The 21,294-nt window shown below is 40.5% G+C and overlaps 2 protein-coding genes across 2 annotated transcripts in view; one reads left to right on the top strand and one right to left on the bottom strand.

The window, feature by feature from the left end:
* Positions 1-2,846: 2,846 nt before the first annotated feature.
* LOC145462699 (uncharacterized) lies at positions 2,847-18,479 on the bottom strand. Its single transcript, XM_081446275.1, has 6 exons — positions 18,122-18,479; positions 13,154-13,444; positions 9,743-10,036; positions 7,653-7,979; positions 7,098-7,241; positions 2,847-6,116 (listed from the first exon to the last, which is right to left on the bottom strand). Exons 1-6 carry the CDS (start codon positions 18,189-18,191, stop codon positions 5,548-5,550), a joined length of 1,695 nt encoding a protein of 564 aa, XP_081302401.1. The 5' UTR covers positions 18,192-18,479; the 3' UTR covers positions 2,847-5,547.
* Positions 18,480-19,186: 707 nt separating this feature from the next.
* Positions 19,187-21,294, top strand: part of LOC145462700 (uncharacterized) — a 14,134-nt gene continuing 12,026 nt past the window's right edge. The window contains exon 1 of the mRNA XM_081446276.1: positions 19,187-19,509. The gene's annotated coding sequence lies outside the window, so the exon portion shown is untranslated. The remainder of the gene's footprint in view (positions 19,510-21,294) is intronic.

Here is a 21,294-nt window from a genome sequence, read left to right as displayed (position 1 = left end):
CGCCATTTTTTGACAGCCGGGGCCAGGTCATAAAGTGCTGTATACCGACCGTCCCCTGCAAGTTTATGATGGATACCGGCACGATATTTACCTCTCTGTATAGGGTGTTACCTGAGCTTTTTCAAAGAATATTTCTCACTCACCTATTACGTTAGGAACATAGAAATAAACCTTGTACATGGCTGCAGATGTCTGATGACAACTCAGTCAACGGTCAACGTTTCCCGGAATGTCCACTACTTTGTGATGTAAACGTGACTCCTTAGTCTGCGGTTTGAAAAACTAAAGCGATATAGAAAGGGGAGAAACTGAAAGAGCACCGCACATTAATTTACCTAAACATATAATATTCATGAGTGTCATCACTACCTTAGCTGCGTGAAACGCATAAAAATTCATGAAAATCCAAACTGTCCGAAGAGCCCTTCATCCTTTTGGTCTGCGTTTCGTTAACGGACCAATAGATACGCAGTGTAACAATCATTAGAGTGTTCAGGTTTCATCACTTTTTCGGCAGTGCAGAATAGTAATTAGGCCCGGGTAGCACTAGAGCCAATTTTTGTTTGCTTAAAATATTTCCAATTTTTGGCGAGGAAAAAACATTGGCAAAAATTTCGCAAGTTCCACATTTTGGCAGTGGTCGCATTAGGCCAACATGCTGGAACCAAAACGTTGGTGACTAAAATATACGTAACAATATCTTTATTCTACGGAAGCCCCAAAGGGACATCCACTTATGAGAAATGGGAGTTCGTTTTTCGAGATTAAGAATTTGCTTTTTCGAAAATGGGAGTTTGTTTTTCGAAAATGCGAGTTTGTTTTACGAAAATGGGAGTTTGTTTTTTCGAAAATGGGAGTTTGTTTTTTCGAAAATGGGAGTTTGTTTTAGGAAAATGGGAGTTTGTTTTTTTAAAAATGGGACTTTGTTTTTCGGAAATGAGAGTTTGTTTTACGAAAATGCGAGTTAGTTTTTCTAAAAATGGGAGTTTGTTTTACGAAAATAGGAGTATGTTTTGCGAAAATGGGGGTTTGTTTTGCGAAAATGGGAGTTTGTTTTTCGGAAATGGGTGTTTATTTTTCGAAAATACGAGTTTGTTTTTCGAAAATAGGAGTTTGTTTTGCGAAAATACGAGTTTGTTTTTCGAAAATGGGAGTTTGTTTTCTCGAAAATGGGAGGGCTTTTTTGATGATGAAAATGATTGACAGGCCAAACACGACTCCTATTGGTCAAGATAGAGCTAGCCAATGGCGTAATGTAACGTTTTCGCTCCTTATTTGTTTGAAGCTCGACCTCGTTATTTTGTGTCTAACGGCATTTCAGTGTAAAATAGGGTTGACTAGCCTTCACGACTTCTACGGTTCGTGATATTTGGACATTTGCCATTCTCTGTTCGGTCACTCGACCCGGCTTCGTTTTGGTCGCTTCCCTCGTGTTTATGAAGGGCACTTCATGTTGTGTTATAAGGAGGAATTTTAAGTAGAGTTGAGCCGTTAGATCGTACTATGGCAAATTTTTATAGGTCATAGGTCTGCATGATTTCCGCTGTTATCTGCATGTCACTTCGTCGAGTTTGACACCTCTGTAATTTGCCATGTGTTTATACATTGTTTTGGCTCATTTCTATTGCAAGCTATGGTTTTAAATCTCCAAGTATTTGCTTTTAAGGACCAAAATACGAAATTTACCGTGAACATGTTGCTTACTTGCATTCTATATTGTGACGCCTGGCCCGGCTGTGATTAAAACTGTTTGCAAGTACAGTAGTCAGTAGAGATTGTTATCACGGATATCACATTTGCCCTCGTACGTTTTTCTTCGGAGACGCCGTAGCTTTACTTCAAGAAAGCTATACGTTTATCTTGAGACATTTTAATGTTTTTTGCAGCTATCTGATCGACCTTATGTTTCTCAAGCTCAATGTATATGTCTAATCCTCCTTTGGTCGTTCTGGCACCACATGATTCAAATGTAGCTGTTTACGCGCAAACAAATCAGGATCGAAAAGTACATTACGCCATTGGCTAGCTCTATCTTGACCAATAGGAGTCGTGTTTGGCCTGTCAATCATTTTTATCATCACTCCCATTTTCGTAAAACAAACTCCCATTTTCGAAAAAACAAACTCACATTTTCGTAAACCAAACTCCCATTTTCGTAAAACAAACTCCCATTTTCGAAAAACGAACTCACATTTTCGTAAAACAAGGCTCCCGTTTTCGAAAAGCAAACTCCCATTTTCGAAATACAAACCCCCGTTTTCGAAAAGCAAACTCCCATTTTCGAAAAACAAACTCCCATTTTCGAAACCAAACTCCCATTTTCGAAAACCAAACTCCCATTTTCGTAAAACTACCTCCCATTTTCGAAAAACAAACTCCCATTTTCGAAAAACAAACTCCCATTTTCGAAAAACAAACTCCCATTTACAAAAAACAAATACCATTTTTAAGAAGTGGATGTCCCTTTGGGGCTTCCGTATTATTTTGAATTAGTAATCATGCGAGAGTTTCGCAGATTTTTATCCACGCTGTATGTTCTTGACTCTCCGTTATACAGTAACTCGAGAATTACGGCCCATAATTGGACGAGCAGTTTTGCTCGGCTTGCGTTTGTGTTGTTGCTTGCGCCACTTGCGATCGAAGAAGATTGTCTCCCTTCGCTGAAGCCATCTCATCAAATTGCTGTCAGTAACCCCCGGGGGGGGGGGGCACTGCCATATATGGGCTATATAGGTATGCGCCGCTGTGAAGGGCATGGTTTTCAAGCAGTTTAGGTTATATAAATTAGAGCGTTTGGGTCTAGAATAGGGTATAATTTTTCACAAAACTGACTAGTTGGTTGAGGATTTTATCTAGACTAAGGAGACCAGGAATTGTCACTCAAAAATACAAAAAAATAAAATCGGCAAGTTTAAATTTACGCAAATCAGCCTCAACAGTGTCGATAGATGGGGGGATTTGGAGAGTTTACTCTAGTATAGGGTAGCAAAATTCAGCTGAACTAGCTCTGGTATAGGGTAAGGGTTCCAGGGTCCCAGCGGCACACCCCCACCCAGAATTCCCAAAGTACCCCCCCCCCGGGCCAGTAACCAGATCCAGGGTACGAGTCATAAGAATTTGAATAAAAACGCCGCTCATATTCCTCGTTTGCATTGAAATAACTGTAAAAAGCGTCAGATGGACCGGGTAAAAAAATTATTTTGTCCCACCATCGCACGCGCCAAAGTGGACTAGCCGTCAAAGTTATTCTCTCGCCGTAATTTTATCCAGGCATGTTTTAAAAAATATGACAGTTAAATGGTTAAAATAACAAAATTGTTTGCTTTGCCAAAATTTGGAAGCCTGCGCGGCAGCACTTCGGCTTCTTTGAAGATTGGCGAAATTTTGGCGATCCGCAAAAATTTGGCAAGTTTTTGAAAGTGGAGATCGCACTTATTTTACGCTACTTGTTGACAGATCTTGACAGATTTATTACTTATATAAACAAAATTGGCTCTGGTGCGACCCGGGCCTTACATAGGAGTACGGGCCGGGGAGGGAGGGGGGGAAGCCCTCCCAGTTTCAGGAATTTTTGAAATTTTTCGGGCAAAGTGCTGATAATTCGGGCAAAAGTACACGGGAGGAAACATTCTAAAAGGTAGTCCAGGCCACTATTGTAGTTCCCTGACGTTTGCATTCTGTTTTGGAAAAAGCCATATATCGTTTAAATGTGTATCGTGGAAATCCATGATATGGATGTTATTTCCATCAACAAAACAGTGGCAAAAGAATCAAAGCAAACGAAGACCAAGACTTTTTATGGTGGCCTCCCTGAAGAGCCGTTTTAAAATTTTCTTGAACTTTTCGTACGAAGAATTTCTGATTTTACGAGGGTGTCGATTGAGGTCATAGGGTATATGAGGTTTCGAAATAACTAGTTTTAGAATTATAACAGTTCATTAGACGTGAGAATTGTGAACGTTTGGTTTTACTGCAATTTGAGTGCGTTTGAACATTAATTTCGCGTGTTGTGTAATTTTTTCCCGGCAATAAGGTCATCGCCCCCACCCCGCCCCGGCAAGTCCGAAGGTGCCCGTACGCCTATAATCACTTTTCGTTGTCCACGCAACCGTGAGGTTCCGGAAACCTCGGGAAAAATGGAAAACCCTAATGGTAATCGACCAACCTTTCAGGCCGATCAACCGGGCTTATCTGGCTTCCGAGATCTCACGTCTCAACTCTTTTGAACACGAAGGAGGTCAAGATCAAACACAAATGACACTCTTGTAGACAAGCAATTTATAAATACGTATGCTTTAAACCAAAAATATTTACGTAGGGTTGACATTACAAAAAGCTATAAGAAAGTAAAATGCTTAGCATTTTCAGCGTGAGTTTATACTTTCAGTGACGATATAAGGTACGATTTACACCTCAGTTTTCTCGATAGCCTCCAAAGCCAGGTCACATGTGTGCCCTTCCTATAGTTCAGTTTCAGCTTATTTGAGTCTACATTTCCGCAATCGCTATTTAATGACCGGCACAGATCGATCTGGGCCAGTTAATTTCCGTACAACAAATTAAACAACTATCAAATCAGCCAAAAAGACTTCGCTTTTTCACAAAAATTTACACATCAATTTGAAAAACTTACTTTGCTTTCACATTAAACTATCAGCCAGCTTTGCCTGATAAACATATCCCAAAAAGTGTTCCAAACTAGCTAGCGTCGGCCGCGTATTAAAAAGGGAAAGGGGCGAGGGAGGCGAAAACCAATCCCCGGCTCATCCTCTCCCCGCGTTGGGCTTGATTACCAGCCGCCAGGGACCGCACGTGCACCCGAAAGAGCGGCTGAAATCGATCCTACCTCTCCATCTCCCCAGTTTTAAGCCTAATACTAATGATCACTAACTTGCTGAGCAAACCTACTGTATTTTTCAGCCAATCAGAAAGAAAACTAAAACCAACGGTGACGTGCCTTACGTGCGTTTTTCCCCGCTTGATTTTCCCGCGCTTGACATGAGTTGCACGTTTTCCCGCGCTTGGCACGGGTTACACTTTTTCCCGCGCTTGACAAGGGTCACACTTTTCCCGCGCTTGACAAGGGTCATTCTTTTCCCGCGCTTGGCACGGGTTACACTTTTTCCCGCGCTTGACAAGGGTTACCCTTTTTCCCGCGTTTGGCACGGGTTGCACGTTTGGCACAGCTTGCACGTTTTCTCGCGCTTGGCACGGGTTGCAGATGATATCATGCTCTTTTAAAGGCCTTTACACGGGCAACAGTTATTTACCGCTTAGTGGTATGCAATATTCTGATGTTTACGGACCAGGTAGTCAGAAAGGATAGATCGACTGTTTGTACTCTTACTCTTGGAGAAGAAAACTAAACAAAAAGACAAATGAGAAACCGATATCTCGTTTGGATCAGAAATCAGATCACTCAGAATGCAAGAAATAATTCGCTGCCAGCAACAACTACATGCTGGATAGTTCCATTCGCTATCCATTCCCCCAGTTGGCAGCCCTACTTAAAAGTGAAAAGATCGTAACGCTAAGGGCGAGTCACCATCAAGCTTTTGCTTGATTTTCGAGCTCCCTTCCGGCATTGTTACGTTTCGTCTTCCTCTTCAGCTTGAACATCGAAAGAAGACTCTTTGTTTCTGTATCGTTAAAGCTCTCGTCCGAATTCACGCTTCCAGAACTGACGATGGATCGCATGTACTCCAGAATCCTTCGCTGCCATATGCTCGTCTCTTCTTTACTGGTGACGTCAATGAAGGTTCTGTGACGCAGGCTCTTGGGTATGTCACTGGACTTGATGTTGTCAATTCTTACCACGATCAACGAAGAATCGTCTCTCTCCGAACATCGGTGTATCGCCATCCGCATCTCGTCCTTGCAGAAGGCGCTTGAAAGGTAGTTGATGGACATCACCAAGATCACCTTCCTACTGTTGTATACGCTGTCAGCCATGTTATCAAGCCACGCTTTCCCCGGCACGAAATCACGTGAATGAATTATGTAATTGATGCCGTTCTCATCAAACACAGGCAGAAGCGATTGTTGGACCCAATCGTAATCTTTGGTACTGTACGAGATGAACAAGTCTTTTTCGAAGACGTGTTCTTCTTGGTCGTCTGTTCAAGAAAATAAGACGTTACGCTTCTTTACTGAATGAATAATTTAGACACTGAAAAAGCGATAAATCTTTTAGCCCGTAACATCGAGTGATGATGTACTTGGGAAGTTTGGAGAGCACGGTGAAAGCGTATTAGTTCACGAGGCGAATCCGAGGGCAACTCTAGTTTCTCAAGTGCTCTCCAAACTTCTAACGTGCAACATAACTCGATGAGCTTAACGCATGATTTCCTTTTTTCATAACATTGCCTATTTCTGCCTGTTATTTCACGCCGCGGAACAGGTGGGAATCCAACTGCGTAGGGAGGCTACCGCAAAAGCCAAGAACACTTCAAAATGTCAGAGAGCTACTTTTAATGTCGAGTAAGAAATGCCAATGTTTTTATCTTTACACGATTGCTAATATCCTTCCTAAATATTTCTAATTTTGCACTCCTTCCCTTCATCGAAGACAGAGCTTGGATCAGTGCTCAAAACTTTAAATACTGTCTATCTCGCCTATACATGTCAATTCCTAGCTTTCCTTATAACAATATATCATTCTACCGTATTGTTTAGCTGTGTTCGTTTTAGCTTTTTTCCCCTTTGCTTTTGGCTGTCCTGTTTGTGTGAGCGTGTATGTTACAAGCGTGTTTTGTAAGTTAACCCATCATCTTGAATTTTGCCTGGCTCCACTATCCCCTTGGACCATTCTAGGCAACCAGTGCTAACATTAATCAAAACTCAATGAATCATTTGAAACTCTTTCTATAGCAGGAGTACGAAAAAGGCTGTTTCTGGTGTTATCCTTGTGGGGTATTACGTCCCCCTCAAGCAATCCGTCAGGTTCGCCAGTGCCCCTTTATATACTTGAATGGAGAGAGGCACTGTGAGAATAAAGAGTGTAGCCTAGCCAGCCCTCTCAACCCTGGGTCTGTGCACAAACAATTACGTTACTATGCCTCCTTTGCGCATATAGACTTTATGAGTCACTCACTCACATTTCTGAGCAATTGCTAGCAGCTTCTCCTCTCGTCTTTTCCGCAAACACACCACAATGATCATTGCTATCAACACCAAGAACAGGATTGATGCCACTACAGAAATGACGGCTATCATCCATGTTTTCAGCCTCCTCTCCCTGTCTATGGATTAAAACGTAATAAAATTGTTACTACCTTCTGCAGGACCCTTCTACATCACGCCTCCTTGGGGTAGAAGCCAAAATAACCTCAATCCCAAGCTCTCTCTCCTTTGCCTCTCTTGTAGTTGAGGAGACAAGGGAGGCAAAGAAGAGAGAACCTGGATCGAGGTTGCCGAATTAATCACAGCCTACAATGACGTATGTTTAGTCACGTGATAAAACTTTCATTCAAATTAGTCAGACTAGAAGGTTCCGGGATCCAGTCACAAGGCGAACCAAAAGCGTAGCGGGTGCCAAGCTTTGGCCAAGCGCGGGAAAAGTTGGCAGGAAGAGATCTGCTCTGACTGGTCGTTTGTCGGTCGTAATTCCTTCTGTTAAAACTTTATATAATCTTAAGTCTATGGTTTCCTACCTTCTGCTTTCACTTCAAGTGTTATGTAATCACGGTTTGTCGTTCTGCCAGACAAGGTCACAATAATGAGGCAGCCATAAGTGCCACTGTCTGCATACCTCACATTACGGACAGAGAGTTCTGTGCTTGCTCTACGTGACCCTTTGTCGTGACGATTTCTAACAAGGTAGTGGTCACTGGTGTTTTTAACCTCTGTCCCATTGAACACCCAAGATAGCGATGTGTGATTATTGTTAGTGACACCTTCACTAAAACAAACAAGCTTGGCATCTGTTCCAACTATGGCAGTGTACTTTGTTTTCTCCGCCCTCAATATATAATCCGGGTCTACAAATCAAATAAAAAAAAGTAAGCCATTTAACCCCAACTGGCTCACAGTACTTGGCGCTTTACTTCACTTCACCATCTAGCATGATCCACCTGGATGGGAAACTAGCCCATCCCAGGGTTACACCCCCGCCCCCCGCATTCTGTCAAGCTCCCGGGCACGACGGTGCTCGTCGTACCTTTCAGGGGTACCTCTAAGGGTGTTCAGCCTCAAAAGGTCCACAGAGGGAGCTTTTACAGTACCTTTTAGGATATTGAGCCACAAAAATATGACAGGAGATGATGTTTTGTTTCAGAGTAAGTACCTCTTAGCGGTGAAAATAATTTCTACCCAAGTCCACAAAGTAGGATCTTGGTACCTCTTAGGGGTTCATTTCCAAATTTCCGATGAGCACCCCCGTCCTTTTTACATGAAAGTCCCCCTACCCCGGGGTTAGGCTGTTCCAACAAATCACTGATATCAGTGCATATACCCGAGAAGAGAGGGGAACTGTGAGAGTCAAGTGTCCTGACCAAGAACACAATACATCAACCCTGGCCAGGGGCCTGTTTCTCCAAGGTCCCGAAATGTTTTCCCACCTGGAAAGCCGGAGCAAACTCTCAAACTTTACGATTACAGAGCTGTTCTTTTCACATATTCTTAGTATAAACAGCGGTTCCATTCCATACAAGAAGTTTCAGGGGTGTACATCTCCCTGTCTTTAAATACCGATTAACTAAAAATGGCTTTTCAGGCCCAAAAACTTTCCGGGGCTTTCGAGAAACAGACCCAAGGGCTCGAACCCGAACCACTAGATCCAGCATCTAGTGTTAACCATTAGCCCACCTGATGCCTCCTAAATTAAATCAAAGAAGCACTTGTGGTAAACTGGGTGAGTTGAATACAATTTCACGTCTACAATCTTATCTGTAACAACATTACGGACTGAGGGGGGTTTCAGGAGATATTAAGATCCATGAAAATGAAAGTACATTACAGGCATGACCTGTATGTTGTTCAATAGCGTTGCCAACTGCATACCAATTAGGTTTGAGAACTTTTTCAGTTTAGTTTTGATTATGCAGTGACATGACTGGGCAGTAGCTAGGGCATATCATGTTTTGCATGTCACACATAAGATTTTGGGGGACTTTTGGGTATTATACCATAAACGTCCGAGCTATTATAAAGCCCCTGCTTAGAAACACACGCCCATCACTTACAGATGAATCTATACATACGTGTTAACAGGAAGACAATGTGATATGCCTGTTTTAAGCTTAAAAACATAGGAAATACACACTTATTTTAATTTTTTTCGATAACTGCAGAAATTCTCGCGTGCTTATTGGCTAATTTTCATCGTCAATATGCGGACAGGCAGAATTTATAATTTATGCGATGCGTCAACGAGCGAGAGCGGACAAGTTGACAATCTGCCATCGTAAAAAACAAATTGACTACAGTTTTTCATACGTCTGTCCTGTTATTGACAATGAATCTCGTCATAACATTGTCAAAGTAGTCTGCGGATCCACTCGGCTATCGCCTCATGGATCCACAGCTACTTTGACAATGTTATGATGAAATTCATCATCAATAACAAGACAGACGCATGAAAAATTGACATCAATTTGTTAAATTTACAAAAGCATTAACATCTAGAGAGAAAAAAATATTCTCCTATTTCTCCTGTCCACCTCACCCCTCCCACACTGCACTCCTCCCTTACCCCTCCCTGATCCAGCCAGCCCTCAGCATATTGTGTGGCACACAAAATTACCAATTACGACTTGTATTGTGGCATTGCCCTCTCCAACAGCATTCCAAGCCATGCAAGTGTACCACCCTTCGTGTTTCCATTGAGTAACAGAAATGTCCAGTTCATAGGAACCAGCTGCAGGTTGTAATACGTTATAAAAATGCTTTTGATTTATGTCAAGTACATTTCGACCATTTCTGAGCCACGTGACATTTGGTTTTGGCCACCCTGTTACACTACATTTCAGTTGAGTTAATTCATCAAGTTTGGCAGCGACTGGACTGCTGTTTCCAACTGGAAATGCTTCTGGTTTTTCTGTTTCGTGGACAAAACGAAAATGACAATATATGTTAATATATGTTATAATACAACCCCTATTAAACAGCCACCCTCATGGAAATGAATAGTGGTGCTTAATAGAGGCAAAAACAATAGAAAAGCCATCAGGACTTTGATTCCTGGCTGTCTAATAAGGGTGGTCATTTAGTAGGCGGCTGCTTGATAGGGGTTCAGCTGTAAATACAATTTATAACCACATAAAACTTTTTTTTTTTGCTAACTTGACAACTCCTTAAGATGAGATGTCAAGTTTCATAGGTAAAGTCTGTATATGAGCCAAGTGGCCCATCAGGCTTGCGCTTATCTCCGGTTTCAGTAGCACGAAGCCACCAGGAGTATTTCTACTCCCCCCCGTGGATGGGATGCTAGTCCATCGTAGAGTTAGCCCCAGCATTAAATTTGCCGTTACCCATTTATACACCTGGGTGTAGAGAGGCACTGTGAGAGTAAAATGTAAAATGCCCAAGAGCACAACAAAATGTCTCCAGCCAGGACTTGACCCAGACCGCTCGATCTGCAGGCAAGCACACTAACCATGAGGATAAGGCGCCTCCCGTCAACAGTACTATTAACCCTATTCAGACCTGGCATTATTAATTTTGATATTCTTTGACCAGGTGGAGGGGGGAGTAGGAAAGAATCACCCCCTGCAATACCTTCTGAAAGAATATTCAAGAATACATGTTAACAAAATTCTATTAATATGATATCTAAACAACTGCCATCTTGGAACCACCATGTTGGATTTCTTTATTAAATGAAAACATTAAAAAACCACCAAAAGGGACTCCAAAGTAATAAACACAAATCTGTTCCAAAAAATCTTGATACAGACTGGATTAGGATTGTATTACACTACGTGAACACAATGAAGCAAACATTCCTGATCTAAGAGATCTTATCAACTTGGGTCAGATGGCTTTTTGCCACCAGAGCGTTTTATAATCCTGTTGAGGAATAATATCTTGACTTAAGGTGAATATTTCTATTTCCATTATTTTATTAAAGCTGATTTTTATTCTTAATTGTTTGTCCAAAGCCTCCGTTATTAGAATTATTATTAGTAGTATTAGTAGTGGTAGTAGTGGTAGTAGTCTTAGTCTTAGTCTTAGTATTACATGTAGTCTTAGTATTAGTATTATTTTTATTATAAAATTACTATTATTATTTAGACCTTCAAAGGTGATAGGGGGCTTATAAATATAAGTAAACATAGAAACTGTGCTGTTTGACACACTATTTTCTACAATGATGGGTTCAAAAATGGACATCAATTATCTGCTATACCTCAAAACAATTAAGATAATATTGTTGTTCATATGTTCTTATTAAGTTATCTTGCATACTATCTCAGGAATTTGGAGGTTTAAGGGGCAAACCAAATGGAGATAAGGGCTTCTCAAAATTTTGAATTAAATTGTTAATAGATAAAAGTTTTACTATAATAATATTTCACCTAAAATGCAGTCTGAAGTCTGTGTCATGACATGTTGAGGTCTCAGTTGAGAAATGTTACTCTTGCAGTGCCTTTCCTCACCCAGAGCTCATAGCACAGCCGGGGTACCAGTGAATTATCAACTTACTAAAGGTAACCTCATTGAGTGCTCAGATATGCAATTAGTATTAACAGGGACCTTTAGACTGGACAAGGAGTATGAGATAGTTGAGTACAAGTATGATTTCAAAACTTCAAATCAGTGATGTTTCCAGAGCAGCTTGCTCTAGCTTCATGTTGATTATTTTTTAGGTAGAGAGGGTAGCTCATGGGATGAGATGGGTATGTGACATGATACGCTATTCACTGCGCTCTAATTCAGGCACTATTCTATAACTTCCAGCAGGGAAAATGAAAAAACCTTTTGGTGATAAATCTTTTAGTGTAGCTGCACCTACACTGTGGAATGCGTTCCCAGCAAGCCTGCACAATATTGATTCTATTTCAACTTTTAAAATCTTGTCTTAAAACATATCTTCTTAAGTTAGCTTTTGGCCTTTAGCACTTAAATTACTTTGTTATTGTTAAATTCAGTTTACATATATGTACATATTTAGTAATTTTAATATTGTACTAATACGCTTTTGATCATTGAATGTTAAAAAGTGCAATATAAATTTATTATACTTATTATATATTATTATTATTATTATTATTATTATTATTATTATTATTATTATTATTATTATTACTACAGTTTTGGTCCCAGTGGACAGTCCATACATTCACTCTTATTTTGATTTCTCTATATGTACAATGGCCACCTCTCCAGAATGGCAACTAGTTAGGCCACTAAAACACATCCCAACTGCCAAATAACCTCTCGCCAATGGCCAGTTAACCATTGACTGACAAACAGTGTATGCAAAACCCCATATTGTAAAAGGTTGCCAAACTTGATCTATACCACGCTTCGTTGGTCTGTTTCTCAATTCTGTTTAGCTTCTGTTTTAGTGACATATTTTGATTGTGTTACAAACAGTAATATAGACTAAAATAAGCATTTTTTGAGAAAAGAAATGTTGCACACCCAAAAAACAGATGTTTTGTTACACCCCTACCTCCCCATGTGGAGGCATGGTGGCCTCACAGTTAGTGCACTCATCTCCAGATTGAGCAGTCCGGGTTCGAGCTCTGGCCGGGGACATTGTGTTGTGTTCTTGGGCAAGACACGTTACTCTCACAGTACCTTTCTCCACCCAGGTGTATAAATGGGTACCGGCGAATTTAATGCTGGGGGTAACCCTGCAATGGACTAGCATCCCATCCAGGGGGGGAGTAGAAATACTCCTAGTCTCTTCATGCTAAGGAAACCGGGATAAGGTCCGGCCTGGTGGGCCACTTGGCTCGTATGCAGACTTTACCTTTACCTTTACCTTTACCCTATCTCCCCATAAAGGCCACTTTTCTCTGTCCCCAAGGTGGCAGTAGTGGAGAGGTTTGACTGTAGTATTAGATGAGTATAAGATTTTTTTAAAAAGTCCCCTAATCAGTAATATTATTGAAGAGCATCCCATCCGGGAGAGCAAAATACTCCAGCTGCTTCTTTTTATGGGAACTGGAGTAATGTTTACGGAAGATTGAAATACTAACTTTACCTGCAAGGCGCACTTCTACAGTATCTGACCCCACCGCAGAGATGCACTCGTAAACACCTTCATCTCCTAGCTGAAGACCTTTCTTGAGCTCAAAACTTGACCAGTAAGGAGTGTCCATCTTACCAGGTGGCTCATAACTACTGCTGTTTCTCAACCATAGGAAATAAGTCCTATTCACTCTGCCAGCTGGTGTGACTGTGCAATTAAATAACAGAGACTCATTCCTGTACCTGATGATCTGGTTTTTTACAGGACTGACTATTTCGACAGCTGGCTTAACCTTCCCTAACCCTGCAAACAGAAATAGAACTAAAAGGTGACCATGCTCAAAGGAAAATGAAGATTTTGATCTGCAGGCATGAGTTGGCTTCAGATTGATTGGCTTCAGTACCCACCCAAGTTAACTAACACCTGCCACTGCACATGAATTCTTTTAATGTATTTATTCTGAAATACAGCAAATCAATTAATGACAGGTCCCTCAGGAATCTACTAGTTCATTTTGTTCCCCTTGAATCTAGTGTTTCTTTCGACAGCTCTGCCTTGAGAAACACATTTGAGATTACCAATCAAGAAACAAAATTAACCGTTTCTCTCAAGACAAGACATTATTAAAAGTGTTTATTATTAAAGGGAATCCTTACTAAAAGAAAAACAGTTTTGTTCCAAATCACAAGTTGGTGTTTGTGTGAAATAATTTGCCAGTTTGAAGTCAATAATAAATACTCTTTGCATGTTTTGAATGCTAGGCATTTCACTTTACAGCATTTGTATAATTAGTATAATCGGTGAATGGGATTGTAGTGATAATAATAATAATAATAATAATAATAATAATAATGGCATTTCGGGCAGTATATCCACAGGGTGGCTCTTCACCTGCCCAATGCTAACTAAATTGTTTACAGAATCTACATGAACTTCAGCTGTTGCATGAGTTTACAAGCACATTTTGTTCTACCCAACAAAATTAAGGTAACAAGTTCTTTGCAAATTAGGTAAGGGCTTAATTACAGAGGCTTACATTTTTGAAAAATTTGGCAGTTAAATGTTACTTGACATTGCTAAATGGCGTGTTTAAAACACGAAATGGTTAAATGATGAAATGGCGAAATGGTACTAAAGATAAGAGCCAAAGTTACATAAGATATAACCACTCCAATAAAAGTTGCAGTTGTTGCCCAATTTATTCTGTTTGGGGACAGAGCATTTGATTTTTGAGTTCAGAGGGTGTGGACACTTTCTTCTGAGGAGGAAATTTTTTTCTGCATTGGTACTTGTAATTGTTTTGGTTACTACTTTACCACTTTTCCCATGCTTATTTGCATAAGATTTCCTTCTCCTAATTTTAATAATAACGTCATAGCCGCTGCTTGATGGTAAACACGAGATAAACAAATCGTTCTCTTCCGAAGTCAAAATTAATGCCACCATTTCGATCACGAATATCCTAGGCATCTCAAACCGTGCCCTGTCAACAGAGAGAGACTGGCATCCAAATGACCCAAAGGTCCGTGGCGGAGAATTTGTGGTGCTTACCATTTAGCAAAACAATCCGGAAATTTCGGTTCAAAGTCAAATGGAGCAGTAGTTTTCCTGAAAATCAGTTCGGAAATTGTAGACTACCTCCAGAGGTAATCCTCTTTTGCTGTTTCAAACAGAACGACAGAAACTCCTTACCATTTGGTAAATTTTCCAGTTCCCAGTCTCTCATCAGCTGAAAAAAAATTATGAGAAATTGAATTGCAAATGGTGGGCGCAATCCATTCAACTAAAATTTCCAGAAATTTTGGTCTGAAACTGAATGGATCGGTTTGGTCCAACAGGAAAAGTTTCGAAAAAATCGGTCCACCTTTCGAGGTGGACCACTTTCCTTGGTTGGACTAGTCCAATCAAAATGGACCGTTCCATTTGACCATTCCGGTCCATTCTCAATCTCAGTACCTCGCTGTTCGGTATTTTCCATGTACAACATGGAGGAAAACAATTATCATTGCAGCTTTTATGGATTATTAACAGTGGATCTATCAGCGTTACTCATACATCCATGTGCAGTTACAACAGGTCCATAGCTGCTTTGCAAGCCAAGTGTATGTTTCAGCTGTTAACGGCTCTTAAAGATGATTAATTTCCCGAGAGAATTTGGAATGTTTTTTTTCGTCATTCGAAAGTGGTGTTTGAACTCATACAGCAAATATCTGGGAGCGGTCTGCTCAAAATAACCCGTTATACTGGTTAAATTACTACGCATGAAACAGCTCACACAATATTGATATCCCCGTCAAAATCATCATCTAGCTCTAATATGAGCAACAGTGATCCAACACCTCCATTTTAAATAAGCGTGAAACTCGTTTTGCAAGTGGAATAGAACCTACCACGATTCATTCGATGCCACGAAATTTTTGAATCTCAGCCCAGAAATTTTGGTTGAATGGATCGCGCCCAAAACGCGCCATCTCGTTTGGTTGGTTTGTTGATTTTGGAAAAACCCTTACCATTACTCAACGGTCATCCCAACTGGTTCATTCTGACAAATGGTAAGCACCCTAGATGTTTCTTTTATTTGTCGGGATTAATCTACAGAACAAATTCGGCAACAGATGGAGATTTCATTGGCTCTTATCTTAAGCTCTTATCTTTAGCACCATTTTACCATTTCGCCATTTCACCATTTCGCTATTTCAACATTTCATGTTTTAAACACGCCCATTGCTAGAAGCACAGAAAGCTAAGAACTCCATGCTACATGGTTTGCACAAATCTACCAGGGCCTCCTATGAAGGTACTCTTGGGAGTATGTCCCCATCCCAGTTAGGAGTGCAAAACAAGATCATTTTGAGGTGATTTCAAGACAAACATCACAACAGATCAGGCATGGGCTTTCATATTTATCTAGTATTTATGACCTGTTTGAGTTTTTCAGAGAAAAAGCTTGAAATCGAAAGCAACTATGACGGCGTATTTTGACAGACCTGGTCCACGGAGGGGGTCCATGGACCCCAGCTTGTACAGCCTTTTAGCCAGCTTCTTCAAACTGGCTGGAACTGGAAATTTGACCATGACACACTGCGTTATGATATCCTAGAACAAAATAACTGTTTTTCTGGCGCCAAAATAGGCATTGCAGTAGGTTTTGTAGCTTTTGTAGAATTCAGACAATTTAGGAGATTTTCTCAGAAATTTGTAAGTTGCTTCAATGAAATTCAATATCAAGAGATGACAAGAAGTCATTTATAAAAACAGATGAACGAACGAATCAGGACTTCAAAACCCTAATTAGGCCCAGTCCAAACATCACTCTACCAGAGATTCCAACCCCTTTTGAAGGAAAATAGGGAGACTCTTTCAGTGCTGAAGGTGGCAGCCTCCAGGGGGGTCTGGGGGCATGCCCACCGGGAAATTTTGCAAATATAGGTTTTCTCAAATGCCTTTTCCTGCATTTTGGAGCTGCTAAATGGACTAAGACTGCTGGCCTGATGAGTCTGCACAACACGTGGTGAGAGAATGGGTGAGATAGTATGAGAAGAAAGTGTAATGTATCGCAAAAACGTACTTAAGATTAGCATTTTTCCCTTGTTTTCACAATTTTATAATAAATCAGGAGAATAAGAATCAGGAGAGCGGGAGGTAACACATCAAATCAGGAGCCTCCCGATCAAATCGGGAGGGTTGGAATCTCTGCTCCACTCATGTGGCAAACCAAACTTGATTAAGTTCGACTTTAAAGGAACTTTGGAGCGATGGCTGGTTCAGACGGCGTACTTGCGTCTAACTTAATTCGGGAAGCCAATGGTAACAATTTTCGACGAGAAAATATGCATTCTGAATTCAAGAACTCGATCTGTCCAAACAGAAAAGCTGTGACTAACATTTTGTTAGGAAGCAAATTCAAACTCATGGTTCAGTGTTTATTTATGTGTTTAGACAGGTTTTCTCCCGGTTAATTCGACTTGTTAAAGGGAAATCTCATAAGCTGGGCTATTATCGCAAAGAAAAAGCAAAAAATGAATTTCCGCTAAAGAAACTCGCTTTATACAGTCCAGTTTCTCATATAAAATCGAAGGCATATTTTGTTTCTTTATTTTTAGCGACAACTTTGAGCTTCATGCATGACTGGTCATGTCACTCAATTTTGAGCCGATCACAAGTCCCGTTATATGAAAAATACATTACAGTAATTTATGCATTAGGTTTGACACATGAGGAGAACGCCGTATGAATCAGCTGCCGCTTCAACATTGCATACTGCAACAGACCCTGCGGAATTTACCGTCGTTTGCCGCACCAAACCTAACCTGCTGAACCAAACTGATTCAAACGCTGCTCCTCCGCCATACTCAACTCATCAGTTAGGCTCGGCGCATGAATGGAGCAGCGTTGGGAACGGGCCTTACGCCCGGTCCTTCAGGCGCGGACCTCAAGGCCCGGTCCTTAAGGCCCAGTCCTTAAGGCCCGGTCCTTAAGGCCCGGTCCTTAAGGCCCGGTCCTTAAGGCCCGGTCCTTAAGGCCCGGTCCAAACTCCGATCCACTCATGTGCTGAGAAGAAGTCATTTATTAACGAACAAATCGGGACTTCGAACCCTTTAATCTTGTGAAAAATCGAGACTGCGAGACGCACAGAGCCGCTAATGAACGAGACTGCGAGACCCGTGAAATTCGACTAAAATTTTGATGTTGTTGAAGGACCATTCACCACCCCTAATTAAGCTTAAATTAAAATGCAAACTGGTCAAGTTCTACGTTTGCATTTGCTTTTAGCATTGAAAAGCTTTTCAACAGTGAAGTTCGCTCGAGTAAGATGTTTTAAACAATCATGAAAAGAAAAACAAAACAAACTTACGAGTTCCTGTTTATGCAGAATTGAAATTAGCTCGTACGAAAACATTGCAGTTTGAACTTGTTTCACTTCGCACCGCTTCATAAGGGCTTTTTCAGGACTAGAAAATACAGACTTTAAATTCTTACCTATCCAGAAGACTATTAGCGCAAAAGCTGTTCTGGTGAACCACCGATTACGACGATGAGATGGTAGCATATTCCATAAAATTCAACATGCATGAACAACCGAATATCGAATACACTTCTGATCCGAACGCACGGTTTGTTCTGGTTTGTTCTCGCGTGCACAACCTTTCTCGGAATGTCACCCGAACGGGGGTAGGGTAAGTAGAAACACTTGTTACCCAAGCGTTTTTGTCCAATTTCTGGCTATCTTTTAACGTTCTGATTTCTTTGAGATCTTTTACGTGAAAGGTATGAAGTAACCTTAAGTGATAAGATATCAAAACTTTGTGCAAAGTCACGGGAATTTTAGTGGATGCATGCCCCGAGTAATCCGGAAGTACGAAGTACGTGGGTTGAGATAAGTCCGTCAAAACACGTCATTAAAGATATAGGTCGAATGACCATGAAAAAAAAAAATGACCAGTTCAATATTATACACAACAAACAGAAGGATGATTAGGCAATTAGTATAGGTAATCATACGGTTTCGAGTTCAATTTGGAATTAATTTGCACTTGTGAGTTTTTCAAAAAGCTGCAATTGCACGAGCGGCTTCGGCTCGTGCAATTTCAGCTTTTAGAAAAACTGACAAGTGCAAAATAATTCCAAATTGAACGAGAAAAGCCCGTATGATTACTATCTTTATTTTTTCCCTTTATATATTTCCACTGTAAAATCTGGTTGGTCTGTGCCAGTGAGTTTTCATAAGTAGCCTTTTGAGGCCACATTGTCCAAGAATTTCTTTTACATGTAGAACACAGTCAATACGTGTATTTTTGTAACAAGAGGTATTTTCATTGTCCAAATGTCAAAAAATCAAATGCGTACATTCGCACTTATATAAACAGATTTTTGACATGAATGACTCCCATGCAATTTTGTGTTAAGCATAGTTTCAACGGAGAGGAATGCGGCATGGCAAATTTATAAAAAGATATCCCCGCAGAGACAAAATCCAGTGTTACCTAGTTCCTAAAGGTGATCGTACACAATTTTAATATTCTGGTAAGCAACCCCCCCCCCCCCCCTCCTCCGCCCCCAATCAATGGTCCACCCCTAAGCTCAATTGAAACTCTCTGAAGGGTAACAAAGCGGAAAGAGTAAAAAAGCCATTCAAACAAGCAAATTCACAATATTGCACACCGAGGTCGGCTAAATCTCTTCTGACTTACGCAACAAAACGGCCAAACCCACAGGAAGTTATAAAACGTTTTCAAGTTGTACTGAAGAGACATCCGAGGTAGTTGTGGATGTAGCCTGTGTATGAGGTCTGTTAAGTGGTTTTAATATTCACTCAGTAAAATCACCTGCCGGAGCAGCAGTTATAGCTTCGCTGCCAAGCGCAACAAGTAAGTAGCATTCAGTTGTAGTTAAATGTAAGGATGAGTCTGTTTCACAAGGCTGTCTTCTTTAGCTCTAGTTTATAGACACCGTACAGTGCAGCGCGTAACGGCAATGTACAGCATGCTCTCTACATTATCCCTCCAGCACGGTTAAAAACAAATGAATGTCACGCTACGCGAGCGCAAGCATAGTACATGTAAGTGGCTGCTTTCAACTTTAGCAGCACTTTCGCTATAACGATTCCCTCTAATTCTACAAGGAAAAACTCATGTATATCAGTTCAAACATTAATTATGTTTTTACAAATTAAGATATTAGTAAATTTGTTTTTCTTTTAACACAACTCAGAAACATAATCGGCAATTAAAGCGAAAATAGAATTTTGCCTTTGGCATGAGAACCATGAGCAACCACATAGTTTTAATTTTCAGTGCAGTTTACACTACTTTGCATGGGTTTCGTTTCCCTGAATGAGAGCCCGGCGATGTCCGAACGGAGAAGGTGACCAATATTCTTACAGAAGAAGAACAATAATTGCGGTTCAAACAAATAGATATTCAAAATATTAAAGTTTTATTTTTTTCCCACAACTCATCAGTCATTCATCGTCTGGTACACTCACACACGATAATCATTCCATGCGAAGTGAACATAATATTCATTGCTGTAAATTATGCGGTATATATGGCAACGAGGCGAAAAAAAAATTTTTTTTTCCACAAATTGAGTAATTACACATTTCTAGCGAGCATATTAAGGTTCCGCATCGTTTCAAACCAGCGCATGTTGTCAACACGTGTTAAAAGCACTCGACGTGCAAAAGCAACCCCAGTGTGTAAATGTTATATTGGGTTCCCAAGGATAACCAACAGAAATGCAAATACGATCGATCCGCACAAAAGCGTAAAAGCGCACGCGATCCAATGCCGGTTGGTATTGTGGGTACTAACATGAGAAAATGAGGGGTCACGCGATGGAAATCTCCAACTCATAGTCTAATTGCTAAATATAAAAGGAATATCAAAAGGAACAGTGAAATATGTTTCTTTAGTACATGGCTGCGTCTCACAAGGACTGGGAACCACAGAATCCACGAATTTGATTGGCTGAAATCGATGTTGAAAGCGGTCTAATTTTTTACCAAAAATATTGACTTTTTTCCTTCTAAAAATATTAGTAAAAGTGCCAAAAGGTTGATGAGAAAAAAAAAAAAAAGTAAAGAGACCGAGCAATTTTTTGGCAGATTTAAAAATAAGTTCACCTCATCGCCGTTCGCAAGCAAACTGTCAGCTAGTACAAACCAGTTACATTAAACAAATTGAATTTTTCTTGTTTGGCTTATAATAAACTTCTTATTAACCGAGCTTAGTCGGTCTGTATGGGAGAATCTCGACCTCAGTCGTGTGTAAAGACCTCACTGCGTTCGTCTGTACTCACGACCTCGGTCAAGATTCTCCGATACAGACCTCCTGCTCGGTTAATAAGAGCTAAATAAATATCGTATCCATAACAAAATTTTCGATCGTGATTGGTTCTCCGCGCGCCTATTTGTCACGTAATCGGCGCGCGATCATGTGGGTGTCCAATTACAGATATCCATATTACAACTTTTTGATTGGATACCTGTAATTGGATACCCACGTGATTTAACACGTCAATTACGCGCGCTCTAATGGCTTCTTTCTCCTTTTTTCCTACAGTTTTTAAAGCATATGGAAAGCGCTATTGCCTTTTTGCTCAAACGAAATTCTCAATAGACTTTGTCAATTTCAAAATTTGTTATAGATACG

The sequence above is a fragment of the Orbicella franksi genome, chromosome 12 (assembly GCF_964199315.1).
Source record: "Orbicella franksi chromosome 12, jaOrbFran1.1, whole genome shotgun sequence".
In the NCBI taxonomy this organism is placed as follows: domain Eukaryota; kingdom Metazoa; phylum Cnidaria; class Anthozoa; order Scleractinia; family Merulinidae; genus Orbicella; species Orbicella franksi.
Note: the sequence above shows the minus strand (reverse complement) of the source record. Positions and strands in the feature narration are given on the sequence as shown.

Excerpts from the sequence above, each read along its gene's own strand:
- LOC145462699 (XM_081446275.1), bottom strand. The coding sequence starts at position 18,191 with ATGCTACCATCTCATCGTCGTAATCGGTGGTTCACCAGAACAGCTTTT. Across the intron at positions 7,980-9,742 it reads CACAATACAAGTCGTAATTG|ACCCGGATTATATATTGAGG; the intron begins GTAATTTTGTGT and ends TTTGATTTGTAG. Across the intron at positions 7,242-7,652 it reads ACTTGAAGTGAAAGCAGAAG|ACAGGGAGAGGAGGCTGAAA; the intron begins GTAGGAAACCAT and ends TTTAATCCATAG.